Genomic DNA, 20,220 nt, shown 5'->3' with positions numbered 1-20,220 from the left:
TAATAAAAATCCCAACCAACAAAAGTAACACTCTTCTTCCTCTTTATTTCCGAGTATCATCTGAGAATAGGGGGCATGGTTTGGTCTGCGGACTTTTCATCTCACTCAATGATGGGTGGGCAGAAAACGTTCAAGAACAGTGGATGAGGGCAGCATTGTCCCATGTGTGTTTTGTGGGAGGGCGGGGGGCTGGGTTTGAACCCCTGCTCGCTCACTTACCAGCCCCAAGTCTAGGCAACTGCTCTTTGCTTTAGCTCCTCATGACACTGAGAGGGTGGTGAGGATTATATAAATTAAAGCATGGAAAGCACTTAGAACGGTGACCAGCACACAGTCCATTAAAATATGAGATTATCATGATTATTACTTGAAACAGGGGCCTGTGATCAAATAAAAGCGGGATGGGGTGCTAACATTAAACAGAATTCTTTACTGCAGGCCTTCAGGACCCCTCTCTAGGCTACTGTGCCCTGTGACCCACCGATGGGAAATTCAGTGTTGCCCAAAGTAATTTCACTCTGGGATTCTTTTCTTGGGGAGAGATGCATGGGGTTAGTGTCCCATGTTTCAACACATGTTTGGACATGCTGCTCCTGAGGACAGCACTAGAGAGTGGCACAGGCCACGGGGAGGGCCAGCTGCCCTCTGCTGCCCACAGTCACCAGCTCGCTAAACCGGCCTGGCCACTGGAGCTCTGGAACTGAGGGTCTCACGCACTCTCCCTGTGCTGGCCTAAGTCGGTCAAACATCCCAAGGTGTGTTTCCTTTTAGGAAGACAAGGAAACGTTTTGGGAGGACAATCAAGGGGACAGCATTGCCTCTGCCTGCCAGGACATCACCCCTTCCATGCCTTTAGGCTGAAGCAAAATGCCACACAGTCGCTGTCACAAACCAGCTTGAGTTCTGCCTCTGCCACCTCTGAGCTGAGAGACCTTGGATATCTTTACTGCGAAGACAGTCAAACAGTCTGCTTCGCGGGCTGTCATGACGATCAAATGAGAAAGCGCAAGTGAAGAAACTCTCAAACCGTAAGTGGCACACAGTAAAACCTCAGTGAAGTGAGCGCTGCCATCATCGTCACCAGAATCTTCCTAGCCCACTTTGTTAACACCCAACTTCACAATCTCCTACCGTTCCCTTTTCCATTTTATCCTGCTATTGTCGCTGTGTTTAAAAAATAAGTTTCATCTATCTTCCCTGTCAGATTTTAAACTCCTTGAAAGCAAGAACCATATCTACTCTGTAATTTCCCCTTCAACCATAGAATTCACAATCCGAGACGATTATGAACACTCAACAGAAACTCACTGACCACGTGAGCTGCTGGCCAGGCCCACGAGATGACGCACGGACTTAATGGTAGCGCGTAACCAGCTTGCCCTTCAGAGCTCGGCAGCTCGTGGCTCTGGCGGGAGCGTCGTCCTCGCGGCTGGCCGGCCCCCGCCCGTCCCCGCCTGCCCCACTCACCCACGATGGACAGGATGACGACCACGAAGTCGAAGATGTTCCAGCCGATGGTGAAGTAGTAGTGCCGCAAGGCGAACATTTTGAGCACGCACTCACAGGTGAAGAAGATGACGAAGACCAGGTTAATCCAGTAGAGGATGTTCTCCATCTGCTTGCTCTGCGTGTCTGTCTCCACCATCATTGTCACCATGTTAAGGCAGATGAGCATCATGATAACAATGTCAAAGGCTTGTTGCGTGACAAAATCAAAGACGATACCTTGGATTTTGTTCTGGAGGGCGGGTGGGGGGCGAGAGGGAGGAAAGACACAAAAGGATTCGTGAAAGCCTTTCCAAGCGGACTGCGGCAGTTGCCAGCCTGTGCATCAAAGTACTCTGCCTTCTTTCCCGTGATACTAGCCAGCGTGATCCTGCTGCTTTCAGGGTATCAGGAGCAGGGACAGACCCCATCAAGATCACCTCGCCGAGAGTTTTCTAAAATTGCCACTCTTCCCTTTTGTGTCTGTGCCATCACACACTTCTAGGTGTCGTCCCACCTCTCCAGCTGCTCCTTTTTAGTCTCATCTGCTGGTCACGTCTTCTCTTAATCTCTTCTTTCTTTACACTTTCTCCCCGGGAGAGCTCACCTATTCCTACTGCTTACATAATATCTAGCTACTTATGTTTCTCAAGTTCTGTCAGCTACAGCCCGTATCTTTCCTCTGAATTCCGGTATCGCTTACCCGACACCTCGCGTTGATGACTCATGAGCCTCTCCACGTTAACAAGTCCAAAGCAGAATTAAGACCTTCCTCTGCCCCCACCCAACTTGTTCCTCTCATCTCAATTATTCATCCTGGTTCTAAGCCACAAACAGGACGGTCACCCCTCTCTCCTTCCTCTCCCTCATGCCCTGTCCCATCCACTGCAGGGCCTAGTGATTCTTTCTCCAAAGATATAACTTGAATTCATCCACTTCAGTCCATTTCTGTAGGCCGCCTCCAGCCTAAACCACCATCATCTTTCATCTGGACTTCTAGAGGAGTCTCCATAACTGGTCTCCCTGCGCCTTCTCTTGCCCTCATCCAATGCGATTTCCACACAGCAGTCACTGCGATTATTTAGAAACATAAATGAATCACATCGTTCTTCTACTTAAAAACCTTTCAATAGTTTCTCATTGGGCTTGCAACAAAATTCCTATTGTTAACCTGGCTTAAAAATACCTTCCAGTCTGGCCCTCCTCATTTCATGACCCTTACGCTAGCCCAGCACCACTTGGCCGCACTAATGTTTCCTGCTTTTACGTCCTCCTATGCTTTTCAGGATCTCTTTCCCCAGCATTTTCATTCCTTCTCATCCACTCAAGTAGACCCTCCTTAGTGAGGCTTTCTCTGACTATTCTGTTGAAGCAGATCCCCCACCCAAAGCCTCCATTCTTCTATCGTGGCCTTACAGTTAGTTTTTTCTCACAATATTCCATTTCTTGTAATAGCTGTTTGCTTACTTATTTATTACCTATACCCCCATTATATTGTAAATGGCATGACAGTGGTGTCTAAATTTTGTTCATCACTTTATGCTTAGTACCTCGTACACACAGTGGATCTATAACTACAGTAAATCCTCAACATCAACAGGTTCTGTAACTTTAAGCAAAACCACATATAACAAAACCAACTTTACCATAGGCTAGTTGATATCAACAAGAGTTAAGTTCCTACACGTTTCATCAGTGGTGCTGAACAAAAGGACGTTATTGGAGGATCTGCTGTATTTGCTGAATGAATTAATCACTATTAATGTTTCCTGCCACATTACATTTTATATTTGAGTGTGGAAGAAAATACACTCAGCTTCCCATGTGCAAAGTGCTGAACAGAACTTGAGAAATGTTAATCCTCTTCCATTCCTTTTGGGTCCGTTTCTATTACAGAATGGAAACTCTAACAAACATCCAGGAAATATAAAAAAAATTCGCTTTCTTAGGATCTCCCTGATTTTTTAAAAAAGTCCCTCGGCGCCTGAGCTGGTGCTTATTTTCAGGATTACTTTAACCTGGTGGTTTTCACACCACCACGTTCTGCAAAGCCCTAGGGTTTTCTTTCCCTCAGAATTTGGTGAGGCGAGTAGGCCAGGAACAGGGTGAGGGGGTGAGGAGAGAAAATACTCTGGGATTCCCACTCTTGATTCAAACAAAGTAGCTCTACTTATATTTTCACAAATTAGGTTGCCAGGTAAGCTTTTATTTTAAGAGTTCTGTTTTGTTTTTTTTTGTTTTTAAATGCAAGTTACAGCAGAAGGACCTTGGCGCCTGATCTGTGGGGTTGTGGGCAAGGCTTCGGCAGCATCTCCCTCTCTGAAGCGAGAGCACAACCACCGATAGGACGGGAAAGCAGGATCCCAGTCCTCCAATCGGTTTTACAAAAGGCTCAGATCAAGAGAGCAAATCAGGACATTAGACTCTCCTAGTTTTATCTCTTCTGCTCCCACAAATGGCCAGAAGCATGATTCTAGCTTCTGGGCACACCCTTACAAAGACTGCCACGTTGGGTAGACAGCTGAGAAAATAATGACCAAATCCTATCTCATACTAGTAGGAAAGAGATCAGCTTTCATTTTCCCTTTCCTTTGTTAATTTTTAGTTGTCTCTTAAAACATCTCTCTTCCAGAGCCAACGTAGTTCACACGCCAATTCTCTGCTGTGGCCCAAGGAAGACTCTGAGGCAAGGTCCAGCACAAATGTAAACGCCATCCCATACCTTAACCCCTGCTCTCCTGCCGTTCTCCTCAGATCTTCTGGATGGGATGGCTGGGAACGGATTAGAGCGCACAGCAGCCCATCACTTACCCCTGTCCTTTCTTTGCAGTTACCCTACCAGTGCCTGTTTCCACATGGGGTCTCACTCTGTCCCCGGCCTGTCCAATGCACTCACCAGGGGGCGGGGAATGGGTTTCTGCGGTTTCTTGGAGCCCAGCTTTTTCATGGCATTGTAGTACTTCTTCTGCTCTTCAGTCATGAAGATGTCCTGACCTCCAAAGTAAAGGGGGGAAAAGAGAACGAGCAGTCACAAGTGGCTCTCACAGGCTATGGCTTTGGAACCTAAGGTTCAACACTGAGAACTGAAGGAGACTTATCCCCTGGCCTGTCCTGAGATCACTTTAGTTAACACTTGTCCCAGAGTAAGGGAGACCTGGGACAACTGTCCTAATTCAAAGAGATACCTGCCTGTGCTTTCAGCTTCAGATTTTTCAGATCTGCTAGGAAGAAAAGGGCTATCCAATTACAGACTCTCCGGGAAGGGTTAAACTTGAGAGAAACGACTTGGAAGATAGTCACACCTCACTGGTTCTGACACTTTTTTTGGCCTGCTTTCTTGACAAAATTCTAGGGGGAAAAAAACCATTTCAAAATAAAAGGATTTTCAAGTCCTGGCTGATGGTCCATTTATTTCTACAATATTAAAAGTTTAGAAATCCTGGTGTAAGAAAATAATTTGGGAAGCTCCTTAGAGTTTGTTGGGACAGATTTGATTTATAAAATCAATGACAAGACCAATCTTTTCAATTTGCTTCGGAAAATTGTTAACCATCTGGGACAAGGAAGGAAGCGAACTTTCTAAGAATGGTCTCCTCAAATCCCAGTTTGCTAGGGGTGCGCGGGGATGAACATGGATAGTTATAAGTCTAGACAATTTCTGCTTCTCACCACAGCTATTTATCTGCTTTCTCTTTCCCCTATCACTAGACCCTCTCTGGTAGGAGGCCCAAACCAGTAAAAGGCCCCAAGAATAAGATCGCGAGCAAAGGTGGTAAACGACACACTGAGCAATCCAGCCCCCAGCAGAGAGCTGCCTGCGGCTAGTGTCCAGTGGGGCCAGCGCCACAGTGAGGCGACAATGTGGATTTTAGAGGAAGAGAGGAGTTCTCTCTCCAGAGGTAGGACAGAGAGGTAGCTGTGCCCCTCGTCTGGGCTGGCCTCTCCGGCCGCGGGCGACGAGGGGAGGAGACCTATCTTTTTCTTCTGTTGATTGAAGTTGTCGATGATGACGCCGATGAACAGGTTCAGGGTGAAGAAGGAGCCGAAGATGATGAAGATGACGAAGTAGATGTACATGTAGATGTTGTCCTCATACTTGGGCTGCTCCTCGGGCTGTCAAAGGGCAGGAGAAAGAGGAAGCGTCAGCTCCTAGCCTGGGGGCCAGGGGGTGACTCTGACCAGCCAAGGCATCAGCCGTAACTGGCCACTCGAGCTGCTGAACAAGCTGGGGCGGGGGAGCCCGTCTCTCTGCCTGTCTCCCTCTCCGCACTGGCACGTCCTGCCCTCAGGCGGCATTATTTCTCCCACAAGTTCGGTGGAGAATATGCACATCATGGGGTGAGGGTGAGGGGCTGCTAGGAGCCAGACTTATTTCAGAGCAGCACCGAAGCGGAGTCAGCTCCTCTGGGGCCAGACTTACTCAGCAGCCCGATCTTCTGGAGTCAGTGTGAGCCATGACTTACTGAGAAGGAGCACGCCCTCTAATCAATAAAACAAGCAATCAATGTTCTCACCCTCCCTCTCTTTCTTGATGAGATCACCATGCTGCTTGCTTTCTAACCACCTAAGAAAGGTGTGGCTTCACCAGGTATATCCTTACCTTTCGGGAATCTACAGCTGCATACATGATGTCCATCCAGCCTTTGAAGGTTGCCTGGCAAACAGAGTCAGTCATTAGACTGTGCCTGTTAGGGGGTGGGCGGGAGTCTACGCAGGGGTCCGTGTGGCCAGGCTTAGGTTCAGAGAGAACACAGACAGGTAGTTTGGGTGCAGCCTCACGTGGACATAGAATGTTCTGCTTATTAATATAGGTCCCAAGGGAGCTTTGTCTAAGTGCCTGAAAATAACATCAAAGTTTGGTAGGGAAACATGTTGACAATTGTAGCTAGATCAATACTTTTACAAAAGGTCTTAAAAATGGGCCTGCGAAGGTTATTTAAAGCTCAGGGCAAACTCATGTATGAGTAAGTGGCAGGAATCTACTGAGGGTACTACTGAGCCCGCCATTGAGGAGTCGTCTTTTTTTTTAATGTGTTAAACAAGCAACGGGGGTCTTGAAAATCATAGTTGCATTAAAAAACTCCAACAAAACAAGGTCAGAACTTCTCCCTTACTAATACATGCACGTTTAGCCTACGGTCATGGTTATACTGGCTTCATCCCAGACAGCCCTTCCCCAATGCTACTCGCCCATCTACTATATCCAGCCTGCTCATGCAAACAAATACGGGCAGCCAGTTACAATTTTCCATGTTTTATTTACATTCTATTTGTGTTTTATTTACTCAACCAGATTCTAAGTTTTGTTCAGGGCATGGGCAGTTCCTTAGGCATCGGATGGCTCTAATAATGCCAAACACAGCACCTGGCATGTGGTGGGGACTCTGAATGTAATGTTTGACTGGCTGGTTGATGTGCATTTGCATTGGTCTCCTGGAACTGCTCCAATTCAGATTCGATTTGTGGGTCCAATTTCTTGAACTGGGATAGAACAACAGAAGAGCTTTGGAGTGGGATGAACCACTGCTCATTCCATTAACTCTGCCTCCTACTGTTAGCTGACAGTAAGTGTTTAGTATATAAGGCCAGTTGAGAGCTTCACCTGCACTATCGCATTTAATACTCCCAACAACTAAATGACGTAGGCATAGTTGTAATAGTAACAGAAATACATACTAGCCAATACCATTCATTAAGCGCTGCTATGCGCCAGGCACGGTGCTAAGAAATTTTAGTAAATTATCACGAATCCTTTTTATAACCATGCGAGGTATTATCCACATTTAATAGGTGAACAAACAGACTTGGATAGGTTGAGTAATTTGTCCAAAATTACGTATCCAATAAATATGAGTGTGGCTCAAACCTACATCTGTCTGATTCCAAAGCCGAGGAGCTTTCATTGCATCATGGTCTTGTCAAACTTTCCAAAAAATTGTTGTGAAAGGAAGAGAAAAGTAGGCATAATGGAATGCTACTTAATTAAAGGAATCCTTTTTTGCTGTAATACACTGAGACCTTTCTCTGGGGTTGACCAGTGGCAGCCTCACAGCCCTGCATATTCTTTCCTGTAGTTAGCTTTAGTGCAGCTGTTATGCAGAATCGTCTGCTCCATCAGAACTGCCATCACTTTTTTTTTTTTTTGGTCTATGCACTTATTTTATTTATTTTTTCTTTCTCTTGAACTACATACTCTGTCCTGCAGGAAAAAAGGTGATTTCTCTGCAACTTTATTAAGCTGCAGGAATCTTTCTGTGTTGTTCAGCCTCTGAGCAGGGATTCCCTTTGAGTGAGGTCTTGGAGACGTCAGAGGACTCAGGAAAGGTGGTCTCCCTGGAACTGGTTTGGGAAGTGACACATGGTTCTGTGTGACCTGTTAAGAATAACCCTGATTCTGGAAGCAGGGTTGAGAAGGAACCAAATGAGATTTTTGCTACCCAACGAAACTGCACAGAACTGAACACAGAACAACACTTACCACCTGAAGAAGCGCCAGATATCCAGCCCCAACGTTGTCAAAGTTGATCTTCACATTCTTCCATCTGATTTCTGTATTGTTCCCCTCCATGAGCTTTTCACAATCAGTTTTATTGTTGACAATTTCAATTTCAAATCGCTCTTCTGCGGTCTCATTAAAGCAGTAGTGGTACTTTCCCGCAAATAGGTTGACTCCCATGATGCTGAAAATCAGCCAGAAGATGAGACACACCAGCAGCACATTCATGATGGAGGGGATGGCGCCCACCAAGGCATTCACCACCACCTGCATTGGAAGGGGCAGGCTGCTGAGTGTTGGCAGGAAGTGCCGGCAAGCACAACTTTTCTTTTGATTTCCAGGAGGGGAATGACATTGTATGGCCTGCTCTAACTATAGAAACATTTTGGGCCTTTTGGAATGAAAGTAACTGGACAGATCCACAAGTAAGAACAAAATTTTCTAAATCTATGAAATATATTTTGAGGAATTCTAATAAATTACATATTTGTTTTATCTAACATTCCCCCTCTGCCCCCGCCCCACCCAAGTTGACCTAGGTCTTCTCTCTTAGGCACCAACCTGGACTAAAAAAGTTATTTTAGTCCAGTCTCCCTGCTTGCCAACTCATAACATATGCCCTATGGGAAACTCTGAGAAATCTCAAGTTCACTAGTTGCCTTTCAACAGACATTCCCCCTCTGCAAAGCAAGGTATGATCGTTCAAAATCACAGAGAACCACCCTATGGAGTTAGCAGTGAATCAGTCAACGATACAAAAAGTCTCTTTTATGACTACGCAAGGCCAGTTATCTTATTTCAGGCAATAGCCGAGCATGCATATTTTGCAAGCTCAAGAAAAAAAAAGCTATATTCCCTCTACCAAACAGTACAAAATAAAATAAAATCTGCATAGATGTTTTTCAGACATGATTCATTATTCTTCTCAGCCTTTTCTTTCCTTTGTTTTTTTCCTGACTTTGTAGGCTTTTAAATCTCAGAGTCACCACTTGCTTGGCTATGCTGATGTTTCTGCTTAATCCACAGCTTGACTTGACTCTTCATGGTGCATTAGAAATAGGAATGACATGTTTTTTGGGGGCGTTTTGGGTTAGCTAACTGCTTTTAAAACCCAAAAATTGGCATATTGTTAAAAATCACGGACTACAGTAAGCTCAGGAATGGAAAAAACAAAACAAAAACAAAAACAAACAAAAGCAAAGAAAAAAACCCCTCAGGAATCAAAGTTTCTGGGTTGTTACAAACTTTGATTTTGCTTCACACTATAGGTGAGAGTAGCTAGACGGCATTTCCACTGTGGCAGCAGTTTTCACTAGAGGAGCTCTGAGTGCTTACGAAAAGAGCATTTCAGGTGATGGGACAAAAACATGGCCGTGTTCACCTTCTGCTCTGATTCTCATTTGCTGTTGTCTTAAGTGGGCCTGCTGAGGCCCAGAAAGGTGACCCCGAGGTGGGAAGAATGCTTCTTCCTTTTTTCCGGTATCCTACGAGGATTAATTGAGTTCAAGAGAGGGGATATAATGAAGTCTTCTAATGTTTTGTTAGAAGGAGGTGACAAGTATCACCACGGCCCTGCAGCTTTTCAGTGCAGGTAAGGGACGGGACAGGCTGCCAACGTGCGCGGCGCCCCAAGGGCTAGAAGGGCCATACTGTGGAAGGAACGCCAGGGGGCAGCTCCGGGCTCTAATGTGAGCCAGACGTGGGTTCAGGTTTTCCTCGTTTTTTTCTTAGATTGCAATGTCACTCATCGGACACATGGCTGAGAAGAGCTGTCTGTTCTGTCCTATATAAAAAAGGCAATGATATTCTGCTAAGGAGTCACTCTTCCTTAGATTAAAACATTAGTTTTGTGTTCCTCCAATTCATATACGAAAGCCTTTAGATTGAGAGGCAGTTATTTCTTAATTCTTAGACCAAGAAATCTCTTCTAGATCTAATAATTCTGTCATTAATATAAAATGACTGTAATTCAACTGTTCATTACTTTGTGCAAGGAAAGCCAGAATATCTGAAATCTGAAACATCCTCAATATTATTTTGAAGAATAATATTCATATTTATTTATTTGTCATCAAATTTGCCAGGGGATCAGATTTGAATTTTACCTCATTTTACAGTTGCTCACCCTTTGGTGCAAGCACCGAAAGCAATGGAATGTGCAAAAGAATAGGCAAAAGGAGGGTGACCCACAAAAGGAATAATCATTTCTCAAACGATAAGAGGGTAGATTATGTAAAGATTCAAAAGCTCAGGTCTACGTGACAGCATTTGGCAGCAGAGCGTGGGTAAGAGATCATGACCTTCTATTAGATCAACACAAGTATGCAGGCGGGAAGTAGGCCCCAAAAGAACTGAAACCTAGAAATGTTGCTTTTTTAAGTCTCAATTCAGAATCTACCTCCTCTAGGAATTCTTCTATCTTAATCCAGTCTACCCTGTCCTATACAGAAAGCGTCTATGTGGTACAGATAAACACGGGGTCGTATTTACAGCAGGGAAGAATAATTAGCTAATTGACTAAGTGATCACTTCACACTTTTATATTTGTAGATTGATCAAAGGAATCAATACACCACAGTATTTACTGAGCCTTGTTCTCTGATACATATAACATAAAGATCCTATGAAATCCAATGTACTTCTAAGATGTAAATATACTTTCATTTATTAATCATAACCAAAGAAAAACTTATCTTAGTTTATGAATAAAACAATAAACGAAGTTGATGAAATTTGCTAATAATTCTTCCTTGCTATAAACAGTAGCTTTGATAATGTTAAACGGAAACTCCATACATAATTGTCACTGTGCTGATACTCTCAGCAAACAAAGGGTAAGAAACCATGCTTTCTTATTTTGAACCTCACATTAAAAAGATGTATTATAAATACTAATTCAAGTCACTTACTAAATTCGATCTCTTCTTCTGCTCTCTAATAACTCAAGTTATTCTGCATTGCCTTTAGTTATGATGAAATTCATTATCTAAAAAAACTAGGTATAGAAATATCACTCAGAGCTAGGTTCCAGCAATCTATAAAAAGTTATTTTTTTTCAGTGGAGGTTTATACTTAGTGATTGATACAAATCTCATTTAATTGATGGGAACATTCCAATGAATACTAAATCTCACAGCATTTTTGTCTTCTCTGTAAGACCTAGAACATTACTGCTCATTAAATACTTTAAAATCTGTCAAATAGCTTTTAATATCTGGCAGAGGGAACATGGCTTTAATGGACAACTATGTGCTGACAATCAACAAAAATGCATGCATATTTCATAGCATTACTATTATACACCCTCAAAGTTTTAATAGCATAGCAACATCTATCAGTGAAGATTACTATGGAGGAGAGAAAAGCAAAGAACTACATTAAGTATTCCTTTGCCAATAGCACGAGTCTTTCGATTTTCTGGTCTTTGGTTTGGGGAGGAAGAGACTGACTGAAGCCAGTGTCCCAGGAGGCTAGGGTCATATGTCCTCTGCAAACGAAGGTCTGAGCCTGTCATGGGAGCAGCACAGTGACAGTTGAGCCCATCTGCATTGATGGTGTTCAGTTCTCGAAGATATCCTATTTAACATATTCTAAAGGTAATCTCTCAGGTGTTGGCATCCAAGAGAACCCAAACCAAGGAATTAAAAACAGATGCCCCCGCAGAAAAATAACATTCAAGTAAAATGTATGTACCTAATTCTGTTTATTACCGAGAAGTTACTATAAACTTGGGTAAATTCAATCTTTTTTTTTCTTGCAGTACTTCCACAGAAAGGCTGGGAAATTGCAGTACAGGAATGGATCCTGAGCCCTCTCCGCCTGCCCAGCCAGAAGTGGTCAGAGCTGTTGGTTGGAGTCAACCAAATGAGGTGACACTCCTATACCAGAGATTCCATTACTAAACGTTTGCTTGAAATCCTGGGTTTGGGTTCAAACTGGTTCCTGCCCACATTACCTCATTAGAGAAAACCGTCATGTAGAGGTTTCACTTTCTAATGATTTTCCAATCAAACTGCCTACTGTTCTGAGCACACCCATTCTGGACCTCTGGCCTCCTAAATTACTTGAAAGTTGACGAATAAAAGCTTTTGGGGAGTGGAAACTGAGAGTCCAGGAAAGGTGACAAGAGAAGGAGCTAAAGGGAGGTATGGCTACCAACAGGGCTCCTGTGTCCAGATTACTCAATAATTTCCTCATGAGCAAGCTGGTCACTGAGGGCTACGTCTGCCCCAGGGCCAGGACTGGCAGGTGTGAGTATCCAGACTGAGAAAGTTAGGAACAAGTGTCGGTTGGGCATTTTTTCTTGGGCTTTCTTCAGGTCTTACTGGTCTCAGTTTAGGAGACTGAGGAATATTAGCACTGGGGTTTGGGGGATCACAGGCTCCTGGGCTCGGGTACAGGGCTGCAAATGCTGTCCTCAATGGACTTCTTTTAATGCTGCCTTTCAGTCACCAACAGGAATTACCAACTCTATCCCAAAACTAGTATGATGCATTAAATAATTTAGCTAACCCCTTCTGATAAAAGTGGGAAGGTGGGTAGGGGGAGGGAAGAGCATTTTGATCCTCTTTGCAAAGACACCATTGGCAACTAAAACACTGAGTCCTTTGCAATATACTCTCTCCCTAAATGTAGCCTGCGCATAACAACCTTACTGCACACATTTGAAATCTCTCCTATTTGTGGGAGAAAGACTCAGAATTCCAAGTTTTGTTTTTTAAATCAAAATGAATTTATGCTGCTGTGGAACTGACCTCCCTGCAGATGGCTTCAGGTGAGTCGCAGAAAACTTATATTAAGTAAACCAAACTGTGACTGTGCTACAGAAGAAAACACAAAATTGTTGCAAAAAGCGTTTGTCGAAATAAACTAAAATAATAAAATTCCCAAGTCCCAGTTAAATTTCCATCTTCCTGTATAACTGTGGGTGGCTTCGTAGAGGCCAGGGAATCACAGAAGAAGAATGAATGAAGCCGCACTGTCCTGGTCTCTAGTTTCTCCCAATTAGTTTTGCTTCATTCGGACTACTGCAAGTTTAATTTTTATTCCTACAATTGGATAGTTGCACATTTAAAAACATATCCTCTGGTTTGCTCTCCTGCATGTATTCAACGTCTGAATTGAAATGAGTTTTCTTGGTCTCGTTAAGTATAACAGACCTCTCTCCACAGGACAACCATCACCACCAAAAGCCAGTTGTCCACTTGATTTTGGGAAATTGACTTTCTAGTGCATGTGTGCACATATGCCCACAGGCACAATTTTTTAAATCAACAGAGACAGCAGAAAGGCGCCCAAAGAGGGAGCCTTATTTCTAAGTCGCCAGGATGACAGCACCTTGCACGGTTTGGATTTGGGTGGAGTATCACCGAGGCAGGAATCGCAGGTGTGGAGAAATTTCAGGAGAACTAGCTGATATTCTTCTAGCATCGTGGCTGGTTGTTGACAGTGTTAGAATCGGGGACCACATAGCATGGGCGGAGGGGTTGGGGGTAAGGAGGGAAGCTTTGCTATTAGACAGAGGCTGCCAGTCCTTATGGGACTGGGCTGAGAACGACAAGGTGCAATAAGAGGAATCAGAACAGAAAGAAAAGCAGTTCTTTCCCCAGGGCCGTGCCAAATCCGGCTCCATCCCCAATTCCAGGCCTGCCATCCTGTCTGCAAGCCCCCTCTCAGCTGCGGTCTCCAGTGACTCCACGGTCACAGTCCCCACCTGGCTGATGGCCCTACACAGCACTCGCCCTGCCTGCGGCCTCTGCTTTTCAGTGGATCTCTGGGTTACAATTCCCCTTCTTTGCACCTGGTGATTCTCCCTATTCCATCAACAGCCCAGAAAGCCGCCCCAAGTGCTACAGGTAAGCCAGGCCACATGAGAAGAGCTGATGGGAACATGTTCTGCGATGGCATGTCATTGGGGGTGGGGCCAATATTAATGTGATGAGGCAGCTTCACGCAGCTCCTCTCGCACGGGCAGGTGCGGGGAGAGAGTGGAGGATCGAACGGCAGCTGCATCACAGAGTTCGTGTTTGAATGCTCTTTCCACCACGTGATCAGTTCTAGCATGCTGAAACAGTCTCCCTTGGCATGCAGAAGGATCAGCTGCTCTTAGTAGCTTACCCTCATCCCTTCAAATCGTGATAAGGCTCTTAAGGGTCTCAGAGCTCTTAGGGTCCTAAGGGACTTTATGGCACCTAGTTCCGAGTAGCCCAGGGCATTAGCTACAAGGCTGACTAAAGAGACCTACACGGAAACAGAAGAGAAAAAAACAAAAAAGGAAACAAAACAAAACAAAAAACAAGAAAGAAAAAAAAAGAAAACAGAGGTGCCAGAGTGTTAGAACAGAGCCCCTAGCACTGATTGTCCAGGTGGGGCCCCCCAGGGAGAGGAAGTGGGTAACACCAGCTGCCCTACTTCAACTTGGACTCAAACGACCTGGAAGGAAAGGTGGTTGAGAGGCAGAAGAAAAAACACAAAGGGAAGAGGAAATCGAGAGAAGGCGGCAGACGTACAAACAAGTTGGAAAAGGGAGGAGGCTGACGGGAGAGGGAGAAAATGAGGAAGTTCCATTGGAAGGAGAGGAGCCTGAACAGATGACAAAAACCTTACCCTCGCCCTTTACAGTCTCTGCAGGTCCCAGAAGTTCCCATTAAATTAAGCCAGACAAATTTAATGGTACCTATGAAAAAGAATACAGATAAATACACACACTCCACTCAAGTGGCCCCCTCCTCAGCTCACTCACCAGGGATTTCCACAAGGGGCACGCTCTCTTACTCCTGGGTGACAAGAAACCATTGTTTGGGAATTTGGTGAGTCACTACATCAACAAAGGAAACGTCCGGTAAGTACCACAGCTGACTTTGCACTTCCCACACGGACAAGAGCCACACTGAGACTTCTTGACAGAATTTTGACTCCATGAGAACTCACTTAAGTAATTCTTCTATTTCTCACTTTTAACGATAATAATCCTTCTACTTTTTAACTAACCCAACTCCTTCACGTTAACTCCACCGCTGAGAACTTGGGTGAGTCTGGACAATTGTATCCATACTCCTTCTTATAGTCCCCATTCTTTCTATCCAGAGCAGCCCAGAATGGCCTCAGGTCGGTCCTTTCCATGACAATCTTTTATTTTCTCATCACTAGAATAACAGCTGGAAGGATTCTTGGAAGAATTTTTAAAATCTTGTTTGTTTTACAGATGAGGAAACTGAGTCCCATATATAAGACCCATACACCCAGTATGCGAGAATTTGCCCAGTGTCTCATCAGCAGCTCTGGAGCCACAACCGAGATCTACACTCCTGATTCCCAGGCCAGAGGTCTTTCTTCCATGGACAGACCACCTTCCCCACTGGCAGCATAGATGACAATATCCCAGTAGAGGATTACAGGTATCTGAATAATCCAGAGTCAAATATATTGTACACTGAGAAGAATTCTGCAGGTCTCTAGGCCTAGACTCATGGTCGAATGCTTTCCTGCTCTTCCAGAGGCAAACTCACCTGTTCTGCCAGAAGCCTCAGAGCAGTTACCATGATGACCCCTTCACACTGGATACTAACTACACCTAGGACTACGCCTGACCTGAGAGCTGAAAACACTTTTAATCGGGCTTTGGGTTTCTTAGAGCAGTCGTTCCCTTATTCTGGGATAGGTTAAGTTGTTCCTTATCTAGAACACAGAAGAAGCACCAATCAATCGTTGTCCTTTCATCCATCATTATCAGTAAGAATCTACCTGGAGATACCTTTTGCCTACTACTGCCAAGTACAGCTAACCCTTAAACACAAGGCATCGAAAATTGCCAGATTCTTAGTGAGACCTTAATGGATACATCTGAAGGTAAGCTATCTCATCCCAAACAAGTACCTGAGTTCTAAATTCCCAGGATCAGCGTTGTGCTGTGAAACTATGCCAGGTAAAGACTGCAGAAAACCAAGCTTTGAGTGGCTATAGGCCCCAAACAAAGCAAGAAGACCCCCAGCTCTTTGGGGGTGGTCCCTGGTGAGGGTGATTTGTCTGATAACAAATAGGCCTACAGGGGGCAGGAGGAGGAGGGAGTTGGCTCTAAACACTGTTGAGATAATCTGTGCTTGATTGAGCAACCTGGCCAAGATCTCCCAAGACGGGGGTCAATAGGATCCTATCTGGGTTACTCCTTCATAGTCGAGGACTTTCTTACAATCCTCTGAGCCTCCGTGTTAAACTCGCACTGGAGATAATCAGAACACGGCTTAATGTATACTTTAAGGAAAAAATCAAACCTGAACAAGACAAAGGAGTTGGGAATTCAAAATTCAGGGTATCCATGGCTGCAGGCACAGAAAAAAGAAGACACCGGGTGACTTTTTCAAAATGATGTGAACATGTTCAAAGGGAATGTCTCCAGAAGTCTGAACTTAGGAGGAGGTGCGTGGTCTCTGCAAGTTCCCAGCCCTGGAATCGAGATGCTGGAACCTCTGGATATAATGGGGCAAATTTCCCTGGGGGAAAAGATGACAAAATTCTTTTACAGGACAGGCCCTCCAGTGCAGCCAAGGACCTGAGCAAAATAAAATGTTGTCTCTGTTAGGGAACTCATATGGCTTATAAATAAAGAGAATTAACCTTAGAAGTTGCCTGGATTAGTCCATGATTCTAAAAAGTACTCTTCGCAGCTTTAAGGGGCCATAAGGAAGAATGAAAATTCATTAGAGAAACAGACGTGGTGCTGAATAACAGATTCAGACCTCAGATGACGTGGAGGAAATGGTAGGACGAGTCTCTCAGAGATGGTGCTAAACTAGAACCTAAAGTTTACACTGCTGGACGTTCTGAAACGCCAAGGGACTAGACATGTTACCCAAAAGGACAGCGAGAACTCTGACAGTTCCAGCTGTCCAGATGTCATTCTAAGCCTTATTCTCCACCCACAACTCAATAAGTGGCAATCAGTGTAGCCAGGTTTGGACTGGGGGGACTGTCCCTACTTAGCACACTCTACTTCTGCCGTGGTTATTTGTGTGTGTGTCATCTTTGCAGGCCCTTAGAGAGAAGTGCCCGTGTGTTACTCTCTGTCTCTCCCACAACACCTGGCAGCAGGCTCTGCAAACTGTGGGTGCTCAATAAACATTTGATATGTGAAGCCTAAGTGAACTGTTCTGTCTGTGAGAAGTCAGTAGAAGGGGGTGCCCTGGGAGAGCCTTGTTCCCAGAATGCTGGATTACCACCAGCCTGGAGTCAGGCCAGAGCAGCCCTGCAAGCTAGTGTAAGCCCCCCAGGTGCTGGGCATGGCTGCCTGGCCTCTGTGACTCCCTATAGCTTCTGGAACAATTCTACACAGAGGATGGTGTTTGATTTATATTTGTTTACTGATAGCTGGTACAGAGCTGTTCTCAGGAGCTACTGTCAGGCCCCATGGCAATGTAAGAATCCAGCAACTCTCAAAAGCTGGAGGGATTTATGGATTATTGTTAGCTGGCTACATGCTTCTTATTTCCCTGCCACCTAGTATAAAAAGTGATAAACATATTTGCAAACAAAATGGTGACGTGTGGGACTGTTAATGCTTTTAGCGGCTTATTGGGTACCAGAGGGATGTGGGATACCTGATCGCTATCCTTGAATTCTAGGATTACTCAAGTCAGAGAGAAGAGGAAGACAGGGGTTCAGGTTAGGGTGGACAGTGGAGGCAAAAGCCAGGGCGGGGGGAGACTTGTTACAAATCACAGCTTCTCTGGGGCCACTGGGAGTGTGGCCGTGGATGTATCTGTCTGAGTTGTTGGAAGGTCCAGAAGATGAAGGGCTTTTAGGACTCCCACAGGTATCCCACCTGATTCTAAGTGGGCCTGATTCTAAGTGGGCCTGAGGAATCAGTCAAATGAAGACTCCATGGCCCTCCCCGTTCTCCACAAAGAGAGCTGGCCCAGAGTCCCTTCAGTGCTCTGAGCCTCATCCCAAGCCCATTCCTTAATTCTTAGAGCTCAAGTCTCCATTTGTGGGAGGTAGAAGCCCTTCTATCACAGGGAGCTATCAACAGTTGCTGAAGGGAGTGCTGAGACCTGCTAGGAAGGTCTCAGGCTGGCATCATCTGGGGCGATACCCATTTGTTTCACTTTAAGGGCAGAGGGTGACCTCCTCACCTCATTTAGGTGTCTTGCTTTTTGAAATGCAGAATGCAAATGGGAGCACAGTGACAGCTCTTGGAAAGAGTCATTAACCTGGGAAGCTGCAGACCCCTTGTTGGGAAAGGAATGCATTTGTAGAGCAGGTATCATTGCTGCTGCAGTGTGCTGGGCTCCTGTTATCTGAGGACGAGATTTCCATGCTGCTCTAGTCTAGATCCTAGAAGCATTCTATAGGTCGTTTACCCACAGCCAACCAAACCTATATTCTAAATGTATCAACCCAGCCTCCAAACGGCTCTACTTTCTTGGCACTTCTCAACTCTCAATAGGAATTGAATTCTCCATAGACCCTGGTCCTGCAATTCCCATTCACCCTTTCTCTCAAATGCTGATTTGGCTGGAAGAAAAAAGCTTTAGTTATGACATAGAATGAGAGACAGTCATCATGGTTAGAAAAGCCAACAAGGAATAAATGCTGTTAGGGTGAGCAATAGTTATAGATGATGCAGCTTCCACCTGAAAAATAACACGGGATGTTATGGTCATCAAGCCTTGGAGATGGTCTTGGAACCTGGAGGAAAAAAGGGTTTTCTTAAGTTTGATTATCACCGTGGAAATGGCAATGTGTGGGAAGAGGGGGCTTTCTTTTGGTGTGAGCTCCCCCTCTCCTGATAGGCTGACCTGCTCAGACCATTCAGACCAGTCTGGTATGAAGACTTGAGTTGGATGGGAGCAGACTTGAGTCCGTGGGAACTCAAGTCAGCAGGAGAGTCTACGAGACACCCCCCCCCCCCCCCCCGGGTCCCAGCAGCATCCACCTCATTCTCTCACTCCTCTCCTGGCAACAGAAACAGGACATCCTGCTGGTTTGGGACAAGAACCTTCCTGTTCCCAGCCTAATAACCTCTCAAGAGGTTGGACACCATTCCACTTCCCATTCCTACTCTCGGAATCCTTTAAGCCAAACCAGCAGGGTCAAGAGCTGGTTGGTTAGTCCCAGGAGCAAAGGCAGGGACTTCAGAGCCCCCTTCCCAGAGTTAAGACCTGACTGCTCTGAAAGGAATCTGACCCAGAGCTACATCTTATCTTACACCCTGAGCCCCTGGCCACTCCAGCCATCAGAGGAAGAAAAATCCCTTTTTTTTGTTTTCCTGCTAGAAAGGGGGGGGAAGTAGAAAGCGGGACACGTACGGCCACGATGAGGAAGTCCAGCCAGCACCAGGCGTTGGTGAAGAACTTGACGAAGCCGTAGGCCGTCCACTTGAGCAGCATCTCCAGGATGAAGATATAGGTGAAGACTTTGTCAGCGTACTCCAGGATGGTACGAATGGTCTTCCTCTGCTCAATGTAGATGTCCTCGAAGGCCTGAAAGAGAGGCAGCAGCGGCCTGTAATGCCTGAAGGCAGATGAGCAACACCGCCTGTGGTGGCCTCGCGTTAGCTGCCTTCGTCTTTCACTTCACTCCCCTGCTATACATGGCTTTCTTTTTTTTTTAAGCAGTTTTGTTGAGAAATACCATACAATTCAGTGATTTAAAGTGTACAATTCAATAGCTGTTAGTACATTCAGAATTGTGCATCCATCACCACCGTCAATTTTAGAATATTTTCATTACCCCGAAAAGAAAGCCCCCATCCTCTAGCTGTCATTCTCTAGTCTGTCTCCCCCCAGTCTTAGGCAACCATGAATCTACTTTGCACCTGTACCGATTTGTCTATTCTGGACATTTCATACAAATGAGATCATGCAACGTGTGGCGCTTTGTGACTGGCTTCTTTAATTCAGCATAATATTTTCAAAGTCCGTCCACGTTGCAACACACATCAGTACGTAATTTCTTTTTATTGATGAATAATAGTCCAACGTATGGCTAGACCACATTTTGCTTATCCTTTCTCAGTTGATGGACATTTGTGTTGTTTCTACTTTCTGGCTATTGTGACTAGTGCTGCTCTGAACATTTGTGTACAAGTTTTTATGCGGACGTGTTTTCATTTCTCTAGGGTATACATCTAGGAATGCAATCGCTGGATCATATGGTAACTCTATGTTTCATTTTTTGAGGAACTGCCAGACTGTTTTCCAAAGTGGTTGCTCCATCTTACATTCCCACCAGCAGTATATGAG

The 20,220-nt window shown here is 45.0% G+C and overlaps 1 protein-coding gene across 9 annotated transcripts in view; it reads right to left on the bottom strand.

Moving 5' to 3' along the window:
- Nucleotides 1-20,220, bottom strand: part of SCN8A (sodium voltage-gated channel alpha subunit 8) — a 164,158-nt gene that overhangs the window by 8,312 nt on the left and 135,626 nt on the right. For 6 of the 9 annotated variants that reach the window (XM_088799440.1, XM_088799442.1, XM_088799446.1 and 3 more), the window contains exons 20-26: nt 19,285-19,458; nt 14,099-14,221; nt 7,964-8,248; nt 6,086-6,139; nt 5,461-5,598; nt 4,382-4,486; nt 1,468-1,738 (exon numbers count right to left, since the gene is read on the bottom strand). In XM_088799440.1, coding sequence (XP_088655566.1) covers nt 1,468-1,738; nt 4,382-4,486; nt 5,461-5,598; nt 6,086-6,139; nt 7,964-8,248; nt 14,099-14,221; nt 19,285-19,458 — 1,150 coding nt within the window. The remainder of the gene's footprint in view (nt 1-1,467; nt 1,739-4,381; nt 4,487-5,460; nt 5,599-6,085; nt 6,140-7,963; nt 8,249-14,098; nt 14,222-19,284; nt 19,459-20,220) is intronic. The other 3 variants (XM_088799454.1, XM_088799447.1, XM_088799452.1) reach the window with 1 other exon arrangement.

This window comes from Rhinolophus sinicus, chromosome 1, assembly GCF_057876585.1.
Source record: "Rhinolophus sinicus isolate RSI-liver-muscle chromosome 1, RSI-T2T, whole genome shotgun sequence".
In the NCBI taxonomy this organism is placed as follows: domain Eukaryota; kingdom Metazoa; phylum Chordata; class Mammalia; order Chiroptera; family Rhinolophidae; genus Rhinolophus; species Rhinolophus sinicus.
Note: the sequence above shows the minus strand (reverse complement) of the source record. Positions and strands in the feature narration are given on the sequence as shown.